Genomic DNA, 14,273 nt, shown 5'->3' on the forward strand with positions numbered 1-14,273 from the left:
AAGATATAGCTATGTGTTCAATCCCCACTAAGCCCCCACCCCTACCAAAAACAAAACATCCAGCAGGGCAGATTATGGCTCAGGGAAAATGTTCAGGTGCTTTCAAAATACTAGGTTCTGGGCTGGGGAGATAGCTCAGTGGCTTAAGTGCCTGCCTGGCTAGCACAAGGTCCTGATTTCAATCCCCTGTACCGGTGCTGGGGATATAAGATGTAAGCTCAGTGGAAGACAGCTTGCCTAGCATGAGTGAGGCCCTGGATGCAACCCCTGTACAGAAAAAAGAAAAAAAAACCCCAAAACTCAATCTCCCGTACAAAAAAAAAAAAAAGTTCAAATAAAGGTCAGTAAAGAAAATACTGTAAACTTAAAAAAAAAAAAAAAAGAAAGAAAACACTATAAACTGACAACACAGATTAGTGCAAGATACATATACAGTCCTTAGTTTAGTATTCTTTTTTTTTTTTTTTCTTTTTTTGGGGGGGGCGGGGATTGAACTCAGGACCCTACACTTACCAGGCAAGTGCTTATTCTACTGAGCTATACAGTCCTTAGCTTATAACAAGCTCAATTTAGCCTAGATACCAAAATTTTCATATTATCCCTTATACCAGGTACCAGATGCATTCCACATATTTTGTTTTGTCTTACTAAAGACTTTTATTAGTTCCATTTATAGATCAGAAAGCCATCAAAGAAGCTGGACAAAGTGACCCAAGGTACACAGTGGAAGTCTAAGAACTAATATTTATACCCAGGCCAGAATGACTCAAAAGCAAAGCTATCAAACTAGACCATACTTTACTACTGTGGAACAAATCATTACTTGAATTTTAAATATGAAAGATCATCAGAACCATTATTATTTAATAAAATAAAGACAAAAGTAAAACCAACTAACTTTTGGCTCTAAAATCTATGATCACATGGATTGAATAAGACAGTACTGAAATGATAGGGGCTGGCCATGAAATTTCACCCAACTACTAAGTACCTTGGCCAGTTTTTCTGGGATAAGTTCTTCTTTTGGACCTCCAATCTCTTCATCATCATCATCCTTCTTCTTTTTCTGATTTCTCTGCTGCTTTTCTTTTTCTGCGTTTTTTTTCTCTTCTTCTATCTGGGCTTTCTTTTGAGCTCTTCTTTGTTTATTACGTAACTTCTTTAGCTCTTTGTCAGACATGTTTGCTGTAGGCAATGAGTATTAATGAAATTATAAACATGTTAATCACATTAGTAATTATCAATTACTACTTTTTAATACTCTCAAATTCCCACAAAGAAGTAGAACATGGGCTATGTGTCAATGTGCCCATATATACCTATATCTTTAGGGATCCATGTTATATAGCAAACAGAATCTCTTTTTAAAACATGTTTTAAATCTAAGTACATATGTAAACATCAACTCATAGTAAAGCACTGAACTTCCAGCAGCACTATTAAAATACTTGCAGGGCTGAGGAGATAGCTCAGTGGTCTAAGTGAAGCATGGTGGTGCACACCTATAATCCCAGCACTGGGGAATCTGAGACAGGAGGATCACTATGAGCCCAAGCTATGTATCAAGACCATGTACTAAATAAATACATAAACAAAGATTGAAAAGAAAAACTTCAAACTACTTGCAGCCAGCTGTGGCAGTGTACGCCTGTAATCTCACCACTCAGGAGGCTGAGGCAGGAGGATTGCTGTGAGTTCAGCATCAGCCTGGGCTATAAAGTGACCTCAAGGCCAGCCTGAACTGCACAGCAACACCATGTCTTAAAAAGGCAAACAAAGCAAAACGAAAAATCTACTTACAATTCTATGAAATAATACATTGGTACATACATTATCTCTACAGCTTTGGACAATGTTCTCTCTTCAATTAGGATTTCTCTAATCTGGCCAGTTACTTATTCTGTTCTATGCCTACTTATTCTGAGTATTTCTGCTCATTATATATTTTATAGGACTATCCATCTCTTACATTATGGACTCCTTGGTAAATGACGCTTTGTTTTACTCATAACTTTGAATTCTCTAGGCCTACCAGCAAACCAAGCATACAAAAACACTCAGATATTTGTTGACAGAATAAATTAGTAACTACAGTACGTTTTATACCAGTACTAAAAGTTAACAATACCATTAGGGTAATAAGAATTTCTCAAAAGACTAGAAACCACTGGCACATGTCACAATAAAATGAAAAATGTATATCCTTTATAGATTTTGAACAAGAAATTTGAAAACAGTATGTTCAGTCAGGGTTTGTCTGGCTAACACTTGTTAATACTGAAAAAAAAATGTCATTCCAAAACATACCACCTCTGCGATAATTTCAAAATACACTTACAAATTCTTTGATTTAAAATGTGAAACCTATACTTAGTGACTCTCTTGCCAAGAATAGAATGTAGTGCAAACGAAAACAGCTAACTCTTAAGGCTCAGTCTTAAAAGCCCTGGAGAACCCTCCGTGTTTTTTCTCGGATCAAGTTGAGGAGCCATGTGGATGGCCCCAAAAGCCCGAGTGATGGCTTATAGTTCCAAGTAAGCCATTTTAGAGGCACATCTTCCAACCCAAGTCTTCCTTCATCATCCAGTCACCTTGACTTTGCCCTCCGTAGCATACCCTAAGTCTTCAGAATATTATGGCTAAAAGATTCAATTCCTGGCCCACAGAAACTGCCAAATAATAAATACCTGACATTTACTTTTTATTTTTTCATTCTTATTTTTGGTACCAGGGATTGAATTGAAGACCTTCCACTTGCCAGGCAGGTGCTAAGGCCACTCAGCTATCTCTGTGGCCCCGTAATCTATCATTTAAAGCTTCTAGATTTCTAAGTAATTTGTTTTGTAGCACTAAATAATCAATGCAGATTCCAATATAAGGAAGCGAGATACTGCTAAAATAAAAATATGGAAGTAATACTGAACCAAGGGAGGCAAACAATAGATCTTTCAAAGAGCTTTAGTGAAAAATCTGAACTTCAGACTATTATTAGGTCTGCTTTTAAGAGACAAAAGGTGAGGGCACGGGCCAGGGAGATAGCTCAGTAGAATAAGCACTTGCCTAGCAAGCACAAGGTCCTGAGTTCAATACCCGGTTCTGCAAAAAAAAAGGTGAGGGCTCAAAGTAGAGTAGAAAGTTTAAGTTGCAGTGTTATTTATCCAATCAACTAATGCCCTAGCTAAGATGATTTTCAGGGGGCCGGGGAGATAGATGAGTAGAATAAGCGCTTGCCTGGCAAGTACAAAGGCCTGAGTTCAATCCCCGGTTCCACCAAAAGAAAAAATAAAATAAAATAATATAAATGCTTAAAAGGATGACAAAAAAGTGATCAATTTCAAAAAATATAAATGAGTAAAAGTTTAAGGTGATTTTCAGAGGCACAATTGACCATGGCACAATTCTTTGGCTACTTATAGTAAAATTCAAAAAAAGAGAAAAAATTAAATTATCAGGGACTTGATGGTTTTGAAAACCTGAGCCTCTCCAGAAATATCTTCTGGGCAAAGATCAAATCCAACGCATTGTCAGGAAAATATGTCAAGAGGAGCAGCAAAAAAATTGGATTTAAAATCTTTTAAGACTCAGAACTCAGAAAGATGGTACCTCAGAGTAAATAAAGGCTCTGTATGACTCTTCTCTCACCCACAGAAATGACTGTTTTAGGCTAGGGAGACACCTAAGCGGCACAGCTCTTGCCTGGCAAGTGCAAGGTCCTAAGTATGATTCCAGGTTCAGAAGATAAAACAACCCTAGAAATAGAAATTATTGTTTCAAGAGCCAATTTATTATCCAGCAATAAATATACAACTGCCAAAACCAAATAAATACCAGTCTTTTTTTTCCTGGTAAAGAATCCCTACCCACCCACCTTTTGGGCCCTGGGTACTGAACTTGGGTCCTTCACACTGTGCTGAATGTCCAGCCACTCTAGCTGGGTTCAAATTTGTGACCCTCCTGCCTTAAGCCTCTCAGAGTTGATGAGATTACAGGCATGTGGTAATCCCTTAATAATCAAAAAGGAAAATTTCAACTAAGGATAAAAAATTACATTCTGAAAACACAACACTATGAATGGAAGGCTAAATAAATGCTGACTTTTCAATGATTTGTAAGATACCTGCTATACCATTTTCACCCTTGCTACATGGCAGATAGATAGTACACGTGTTGTGTAATGTTCTGAACAACCTCATGGATTTGAGTATAATAAATGCCCAGTGGTTCAGCTTCCACACTGCAAATTCAACTGTGTTTTGTCTCTGATCAAAAATACCAGAAACACACACACACAAAATAAATAAATAAATATTAAAAAAAAAAAAGGGCTGGCGAGATGGCTCAGTGGTCTAAAGCACCTACTTAGAACAAGCTAAACTAAGCAAAACACAGGGACTGCGGTTCAATCCCCCAGCACCACATACCAGCCAGCCCCACCCCCTGGTGGGCTAAGCTGGCCACACACACACAAAATAAATAAATAAATATTAAAAAAAAAAAAATACCAGAAAAAAATTATACAGCTGGGTATGGTGGCATATAACAACAGTCCCAGCACTTGGGAGGCTGAGGCAGGAGGATCATGAGTTGAGCTCACCCTCAGCTACACAGTGAAACTTAGACCAGCTTGAAATACATGGTAAAACCCTTTCACAAAACAACTGGAGAAAGACTTTTCTGCTGGTACTGGATATTACAGTTTATTTTCTTATCAGTATTAGCTACTAAAATTTATATATTAGTTATTGTAAGGGATAGAGATTATGTACAATATACAAGCAAGTACATGTAGGTTTTATGCAAACACTACATTACACTATGGATTTTAGCACTTAAAAGAGGGCCTGATACCAATCCCTAAGGGTACTAAGGGATCAGCATATGAGAAAACTGAGGGTGTAGAGTTCTGAAAATGACAAGTCATGGTGACAGTGAAAGGGCAACTGACAGCGATGTGTCCACACTAACAGCGAAGTCTACACTTCTACTCTGCTACTGCACCGTGGGGTCAGCACACTGTCTCTGCATTGCTGACAATACTAAGTATTTTCACCTCTGTAGGACATGAGTTTTTCACAACTAAACTCTGCTGTACATGTCCCAGTAAAATTTTACTACCAAAACAAGATCATAGTGTGGATCTGATCCATGAGCTACTATTAGTGGCCATATTCTTTACTACCTATCACTGCCTTAAAAGGACTCATGTCAGCTCACCACAGTAGATATATAAGTAAGTCACAATATATTTAGACATACAGTTACTTTATATCTTCCTCCATGCAAAACTTTAAGTTGAAGAATCTTTCTCAAGTGTCTAATAGATTTCTCTCTACAAATCCTGATACCTTACTATGAAAATGGTGTGTTAAAAATGGGTTAAAAAGGGATGGGGAGATGGCTCAGGGAATAAGGGCTTCCCTAGCAAGCGCAAGGCCTGAGTTCAATCCCCAGTTTGGCAAAAAAAAAGGGTTAAAAGATAAATCATGGGCAATTTTCCTAGCCTAACTCCAAGGTAGCATTTAATGCTCAAGCAATATTCATCTTTTAGTAGGATGATTTTGAATTATAATAGTACTACAAAGAGGAGCTAATGCTGAAAATAGCATGGTACTACCAAAATAACCCAAGGATCAACAAAACAGATTAGAAGATGCAGAACAACCCTAAACACACTGAGCCACCTTATCTTTGACAAAGGAGCCAAAAACTTTCACTTCAAGACAGTCTTTTCAAGAAATGACTGGAGAAGCTGGCATTCCATATAACAAAGACTAAAACTAGACCTTCTCATCATGCACTAAACTAAAATTGCACGTGATCAAAGATCTAAATATTAAAACAGAAACACTATGCTGGAAGAAAGACACTGATGTAGGCAAGGACATTATGAAAAAAACCTCAATCTCATAGGAGCTATCACAAAGAATCAACTAGAACATCATCTTTTTAAAAAGCCTTTTTGCATAGCAAAAGAAAACACCAAGATGGAGAGACAATGCACAGTGTAGAAAAACAAACTTGCCAATTACTCCTTAGAATAGAGTAATATCTAGACTATATAAACAACTCAAAAACACAGACCCCTCCCTAAAACTTAAACACCCAATCCAAAAGTGGGCATCTCAAATGAACAGACAATTCTCAGATGAAGAAAAAGAAAGTGAATATATGAAAAAATGTTCCATGTCATCAGTCATTTGAGAGATGCAAATTAAAACATTACATCTCACTACAGAAAGAATGGCTATTATCAGGAAATCAATAACAAATGCTGGAGGGGCTGTGAGGAAAAGGTAACTCTTCTCTACTATTGGTGGGAGTGTATACTGGGACAACTGGGGGATTCCGTGTAGAGATTCCTCAAAAACATAAAACTGGAGGTTGCATTTGACCCAGGTATTCATCTTAAAACAATTAAAAGCATCAGGGCTGGTGAGATAGCTCAGCAGCCTAAGTGCCTGGTTAGATCGAACCCTGGTTCTGCAAGCCGTTCCGGCCCTGCCTCCAGGAGTGCTAAGCCAACAGCTGAGTCCAGGCAAAGTGGCACATGCCTGTAATCCTGGTTCTGGGGAGGCTGAAAACAGGAGGATCACTACGAGTCTAAGCTGCATAGTTAGACCCGGCACTAAATACATTATAATAATAATAAAAAAAAAGAATTGAAAGCATCATATATATAGTCTGTAATAGATAAAGCTTGGAAACACCAAAAATGCCCATTAATAAATGGATAAAGATGTTTTTATTTTTTAATACAACGGATTACTACTCTGCCATACAGGTTAGGTTTGGGCCATTTCTAACTAAATGGATACACCTTGACCATATTCTAAAGTGAAATAAACCAGACACATATTTATATATCATACTGCAAATAAATGAATTAATTCATATATAAAAGTGCTTCTCTGGTGTGCAAAAGCGAAAATGTAAATAAGTACCAAAATGTGTAACAGATGTTAGGAAATGGAAAGAAAAATGTTTAAATGAGATGGGAAACAAGGGAGGGTGAAGGCAAGAGCAAAGAAGGGACCAAAAAAAAAGAAAAAAAAAGCAAAGCTTTTGTAAATAAGGAGATAAACAGGGATTGAAGGGGGATGGGGAAAAAGCACGGCATGTCACATACAGGTATAAATTTCTATCATGGATATTATACAATATGCATAATGTACCAAAAAAAAGTCAAAAGGGAGAAGGGAAAAAAAAGCGGGCATGGTGATACATGCCTGTAATCTCAACATTTGAGAAGGCCAAAGAAAGTTTCTAGACCCTGTCTCAAGATGAAAATAAAAATGACTTTTAAAAGGGGCTGGGAACGCAGCTCTACATGACAGCACAGGTTCAATTCTACATACTGTAGAATTGCAGTATCTCGCCTTCAACCTCCCTTGTTTCCCTTCCATTTAAACATTTTTCTACCCATTTCCCAACATCTATTACACATCTATCAACATCACTACACAGAATTAAACTAAACACCCTTTCAAAAAAGGAGGAACAACCAGTTGCACTACTAGCCAACACTACTGTGTTCCCACACTAATTATATACTTAGAAATTTACAGTACCAAAGTTAGATGAGTAAATGATAGTAAATGTAAAACTTACAATCTCAAACTTCTTAAATGTTAAGCATCTAAATCCTTGATAAATCTTGTTTTTAAAATATAATAAGCAATATTTTTGTTGCTTACACAAATTCATAAAATATCCATCATTAACTAACTTTGTATAGCATCTTCCCAAAAGATGCTCAATTAAAATCCTCAGAAAGAATAGCATTAATGCCGGGAGATAGCTCGGGAGAATTAAGCGCTTGCCTGGCAAGGGCAAGGGCCTGAGTTCAATCCTTGGTTCCACCCAAAAAGAAAGGAAAAAAAAAAAAAAGAAAGAAAGGAAGAATGGCATTATTGGGCTGGCCAAATAGCTCAGCGGATTAAAGGGGTTAGATCCCTGGGTCTGCCATGCTGGCCCTGCCCCCAGGGTGCACTGAGACAGCAATAGAGACTGGGCATGGTAGCATGCGTCTATAATCCCAGCTCTTGGGAAGCTGTAAATAGGCAGATCATTAGGAGTCTGATCTAGTAGTGAGATGCTGAACACCCTGTAGACCCTTCCTTAAAATACCAAAAAAAAAAAAAGAATGGCATTACCAAGCACCACAAATATATAAAAAGGGCAACCCGTTCAGGACAGCTTCTGTCTCTGGAACTATTCCTAGTCCTCATTCTTACTCCTCATCCTATTTTCTGTAACTTTTCCTACTCTTCACCTCTGCTGTTCCTTAGAATTTATTATTTGACTTTAAGGGACATGGAACTTGGTATATTTGCCGTCCATCATTTTCCTTATTTAAAACAAGCTGGGCCAGCCTGATAGCTCAGAGGACTAAAGCGCCTGCTTGGGCAGAGTGTAGCGGCCAGGGTTCAATCCACAGTGCCGCTCTCAGGGTATGCTGAGATGGCAACTCAGACTGGGCGTGGTGGTATGTGTAATCTCAGCCTTTGGGAAGCTGAAAACAGGAGAATCACTACAAATCCCATCTACAATGTAGTGAAGACCCTGTAGACCCTGCCCTAAATACAGAAGGAAAAAAAAAAGTTAAAAATTATGGCCTGAAGTACAACATTCTGAGAAATAAAATAAAAATAACATAGCAAAAAGTAGTAAAGAATTGTTGAGTGTTATTATACCTGTATCAGCTTCATGTTCTTTATTCTCATCAGTAAGGGGGTTGTCATGAAGCTTCAAATAGATCTCGATAGCAATTCTTGCCGCCTTGAAGTAAAATGGATGCTGTCGAAGTACATCTTCTAGTTTTAATAAGTCCACATATGATCTAAGGGTAATCTTCCTCATACAGTACGTATGAAAGTCAAACTGGTCATCAGTGATTTCTATAAAATGCTAACAAAATTATCTCTTTATTATTATACTGAAGTAAAACAATGTCTAAGAAAGCTATAAAATTATACCCTTGGAATTACTCTTTTGACAAAAAGTTAGTAAAACAAAATATTATAATCATTCAATAATAATTTGCATATCAAATATAATTGGTCACGCCCAAAGGACAGGACATAAAATAGTATTAAAAAAATCACTGAATAAAAATACAGCAAAAAGGTCACACACATGCATGCATGCATGCACATGCTCACACTCACACGCAGGCTCACATGCACACTCTCCACCCTTAACCATACTTAAGTAAAGCTATTCTAACACATCAACTCCTAAGTGATTAGCATACAAAATAGTCCAATACGGAAGATTCACATTACACACTCAGTTTTTTTATTTAGAGTCATTTGTAAGTGATTATTATATACAGATTTCATTTTTTTTGAGGCTATCCATCTAAACCCTATACAGTTTCAGGCTGTGTGCAAGAGAAGTCAGAAACTTCCACATTTCAATCAAACATTGGTGTTCTACATTTGACAATATTACAAATGTAAACTTGATTGTAAAAACTATACTCATTTGAGAAAAACGCAAAAAAGCAAAGTCCATTACAAGGGATAAAAATGAATCTGAAGTGAAATAATGATTTTTATCAGAAACTGAACTGTAGTCTACAGAAACAATGTGAGAAGCTTCATGGCTTAGATCTTGTAAGAGTATATAGCATCACTATGCACTCTCACAGTAGACAAATAGAGCGTTGACAAACATTTATATACAACTGCAGACAAAGTAGCAATGCCCAAGAAAGTTTAAAAGGTCACTAAAATCATAGATAAGATACAAAATTACCATAAAGTTTTTGAAAAACCTGCTACAGAGATAATGAATATTGCTGTACTGAAATATAGCAATATCTAAGAAAGCTATAAAATTAAATCCTTGGAATTACTCTTTTGACACAAAAAGTTAGTAAAACATAATATTATAGTCATTCAGTACAAACAATTTGCATATCAAATATAATTGGCAACACCCAAAGGACAGGACATAAAATAGGTATTAAAATGCCTATACAATGAAATATTGCTGAACTGCTGAAAATATTGCTATACTGCTGAAAATACATATTTCCATTATAAAATTTTAAAAAGTATTTAACAATTGCCTCTGATTTATGAAGATGAAAAATATAGGATTTTTCCTAACCCTCGGTATCTAATAAAATATGAAAAATTTATATGTAGAAGGTACTTACTCTCTCAATTTCATGACATTTCTTAAGTGCTTCACCAAATTTATTCATTGCTTTATATGCTTGGGCACATTCTGTCTGGAACCACATGCACTGCATTTCATTCAAATTCTCTACTGCTGATGTTCCTTCCTACACAAAAGTCACATATATTCAAGTCAATTTTTTACCAAATACACCGTTCTATCAGGAATTTAAGGAAAAAAAAGACAGTCAACAGATATGAATTCTTCTGAAATATTCTTGGGGTTTTAAAATCATTTTTATACTAAAAGTAGTTAAAATAAAAATTCTCTGTAAACACTAAAAGTATTAGGGATTTTTGCAAATGATTAAACAAAAGGTGTAAATTAATTGGGTAGTAGGAATTAACATAAGAAAAAGAACATTAGTGGCTGGGCACAGTGGCACATACCTCCAATCCCAGCACTTGACAGGCTGAAACAGGAGGATCACTGTGAATTCAAGGCCAACCTAGGCTACAACAGGGAGCTCAAGGCCAGCCTGAGCTAACATGGCAAGATCCTATCTCAAAAAAGCCAAAATAAGTAACTAAAAAAATTTCAAAGTCTAGGCTATTCTATTACTACACTGAAAAGAAATTCTGACAGACCAAGGTGTGTCACACAACTGTAATACCATCATCTGGGAGGCTGAGGCTGAGGACCCTCTGGAGTTCAAGGTCAGCCTGAAATACCTGATGGAGGGCAGGGCAGGGCAGGGCAAGGCAGGGCAGAGGAGGGCAGGAGAGGGGAGGGGAGAAGAGGGGAGGGGAGGGGGACAGACAGACAAAGGTACAAGTATAAATTGGCTATGTCTTATTTATTTATAAGTAAGAACACTAGCTATTAACAAACCCTTGTAAACTTCGAGCACATTTCTTCAGCCTCTTTGATCAGATTGGCTTTCAGCATGTACTTTGCACACTTGGAGTTGATAAATCTGTCTGCTGTGTCCAAAGCCTGGGCTTCATCCATCCATCTTGCGGCTTCTTTAATATTCCCAGCATGCTTATAAAGTACAAAAGCAAAGCAACCAGTAAGTATGCTAATTTCACTGGACAGGCCATATTTCCCCATTGATAATTAAAATAAATGAAAGAAAAGTTATTAGAATTTGAAGATGCTAATCAATGTAGAAACACATATTTAAATTCTTACAGCTTCCTTGCCACCTCTTGATAATAAAGACTTGCTTTAATATTATGTCTATATTGTGTACAGCAGCACTAACCACATGTAAATACTAAAAAGCAACTGTCAAATTAAAGAATAAATGACAATATAAGCCTTTAGTGAGACCAACATAATTAATTCAGTGTATATCAGGTAACAGTTACTTTGTGCTCCAAAGGATCCTGGAAACATTAGTGATTAGGACCATTAATGGATAGTCTCCAATAATCCTCATTCAAATTTGTCTAGGTAGTAATAAAACCATAAATGTGATGAGCAAAACCTGGCTTTTTGGGGGGAGGGGGGAAGGACTAGAGATTGAACTCAGGACCCTGCACTTACCAGACAGGCGCTTATGCCTCTGAACTATCTCCCCAGCCCTAAAACCTGGCTTTAAAAAGTACTGGTGATATAGCTTAGTGGCAGAGCACTTGCTTAGTGTGCTTGAGACAACAATCCTCAATCTTTAGCAACACAATACCACCAGAATATAACTTAAAAATACTTAACGCCCCACCAAATAGCTCAGCAGGGGCTGAGAGATGGCTCAGAGGCATAAGCGCCTGTCTGGTAAGTGCAAGGTCCTGAGTTTGATCCTCGGTGCCCAAAAAAACCCCAAATAGCTCAGCAGATTAAAGCGCCTGCTTAGGCAGATGCAGGGGTCGGAGGGCAATTGAGACCGGGCATTGTGGCATATGCCTATAATCCCAGTTCTTGGGAGGGTGAACAGAGGCGGCTCACAAGTCTGATCTACGTAGTGAGACCATGTAGACCCTTACTAAAATAAAAAACAAAAAACACTTTAATTCATAATTCTCTGGCTAAATAAAGCATTGTTTTACAACTCTCAACAACAGCTTTCATTACTAAATTTTACTTGCAACAAGGTAGAAAAGAGCCTCTTTCAAAATGATGCCAGAGGGGCTGGTGAGATGGCTCAGTGGTCTAAAGCACCTACTTAGAACAAGCTTAGCAAAGCACAGGGACCGCGGTTCAATCCCCAGCACCACATGCCAGTCAGCCCCGCCCCCTGGTGGGCTGAGCTGGCCACACACACACACACACACGCGCGCGCGCACACACACACACACACACATATTAATTAATTTAAAAAAAATAAAATGATGCCAGAACATGTAACTGGAGTCTCAAACAGAGCCCAGGTGCGAAAAAGTCAAAAGATATATAATAAGAAGGCATAACAAAATCTTTTGCAGTTTCACTTCATCAGATACTGATATGTGATAATAACTATTAATCAAAATATGTACTTTAAAGCATATAACTTCTCTTGGATTACTACATACTTATTCACCCAAAAAGACTAACCATATATAAATACATAACAATACATGCATGAATAGTCTTATGTATATATAGATATGATACAGATGATTAAATACACATAGCCATGCTATTAGAAGAAATGAGGCTAAAAAACATACTTTTTATTCCACGTTTCATTACACCATACATGTGATTATTTTTACAACATTCAGAATCCATGAAATATAAAAAAAATTATGATACATAAAATTACCTTGGGGGGGATTTTACCTTATAGATTTTAGCTTTCACAAGAAAGAGTTCTATCAACGTAGGTGTACTTTCAATAGCAGTATTTATATACTCCAAAGCAATAGATGGCTGACCAATTTTGTCATAATGCTGTGCCAAGTAGTACTGGACCCAAAGTAATGTGGTTGGTGGTTCCTCTTTTCCATCATCTTTAAAAAGCAGGGGAAGAGAAGAAATCAAGACTAGGTATCCATATATTAAGCGTATACCCTTCAAAACAGCCCCTCTATAAGGAAATTGTATTAAAAGTTCTTTGTGAATCATCTTTAAAAATGCAAATAAAAATCTAAAATCTTTGAAAGAGACCATATTTTCTACTCTATATCTATGTAGCCTCTGAGCTAAATGCCTTGCATATAACTTTTTATAACAAATATGGGCAATAAATAAGCTCAATCCTGTAATGCAAAAGGAAGCTGGGGGGCCTTATTTTGATGATAATCTTAGTAGATATTACTATTATATTAAATATACAAAGATAAATTATTTAGCTTGAATAAAAACTATACCCCAGGGCCAGTCAGATAGCTTAGTGGATTAAAGCACCTGCTTAGGCAGGGTGCAGTGGCCAGGGTTTGAGAATCACTAGGAGTCCAATCTACATAGCAAGTCACTGTAGACCCTGTACTAAAATACATTAAAAAAAAAGTATACCCCAAAAGAGAAAAAACATATTCTCTATGATTTAATATACTCAAAAGAAAATGCATAAGTTAAAAATACAAATCATACATTAAAAAATTCTTGTTTAATACAAATTTCTACACTCTACAAACACTTACTTGCTTTTAAAGAAAGTAATATATTGTCTTTTTTTTTTTTTTCCTCCTTGTAAAAGCAAGATGGCTCAGTGGACAAACAACAGGAGCGGAACTCACCAACTCCAGATCTAATAGATCTACAACAACATGCTGCATATTCTTGGTCATGTCATTGAACCTCTTCCCCATTTAAAATATGTAGGAAAATGCTGATAACCAAAGGAACGTCACTGGGGCTGAGGAAATAGCTCAGGAGAATAGGCGCTTGCCTGGCAAGCGCAATGTCCTGAGTTCAATCGCCGGTATGGGGAGGGGGGGGGGACACGACCAAAGGAACATCATGATGATTAACCAATGAAAACACTGTGACACCTTCTAAAAAGTACTATCAAAGTTAATCTGAGCCCTTGATACAAAGAACAACTTAATACACATGTACACCCTGGATTCCACCATACTGGGCTTTGCCACTCTATGGGAACCAGAGATACTGAAAAACAATTGATTCCAGAACATCACTGGCCAGGACACAAGACAAACTTAAACAAATATAGCCATGGTATGTGAATGATGGAGACATGTGAGATTTAAAATATA

The 14,273-nt window shown here is 37.1% G+C and overlaps 1 protein-coding gene across 2 annotated transcripts in view; it reads right to left on the reverse strand.

The window, feature by feature from the left end:
- Nucleotides 1-14,273, reverse strand: part of Naa15 (N(alpha)-acetyltransferase 15, NatA auxiliary subunit) — a 106,193-nt gene that overhangs the window by 25,593 nt on the left and 66,327 nt on the right. For both annotated transcript variants that reach the window (XM_004643630.3, XM_004643631.3), the window contains exons 11-15: nt 12,895-13,064; nt 11,020-11,172; nt 10,166-10,294; nt 8,694-8,907; nt 992-1,185 (exon numbers count right to left, since the gene is read on the reverse strand). In XM_004643630.3, the coding sequence (XP_004643687.1) occupies nt 992-1,185; nt 8,694-8,907; nt 10,166-10,294; nt 11,020-11,172; nt 12,895-13,064 (860 nt within the window). The remainder of the gene's footprint in view (nt 1-991; nt 1,186-8,693; nt 8,908-10,165; nt 10,295-11,019; nt 11,173-12,894; nt 13,065-14,273) is intronic.

Source organism: Octodon degus, unplaced genomic scaffold (genome assembly GCF_000260255.1).
Source record: "Octodon degus isolate 3935 unplaced genomic scaffold, OctDeg1.0 scaffold00180, whole genome shotgun sequence".
Lineage (NCBI taxonomy): Eukaryota > Metazoa > Chordata > Mammalia > Rodentia > Octodontidae > Octodon > Octodon degus.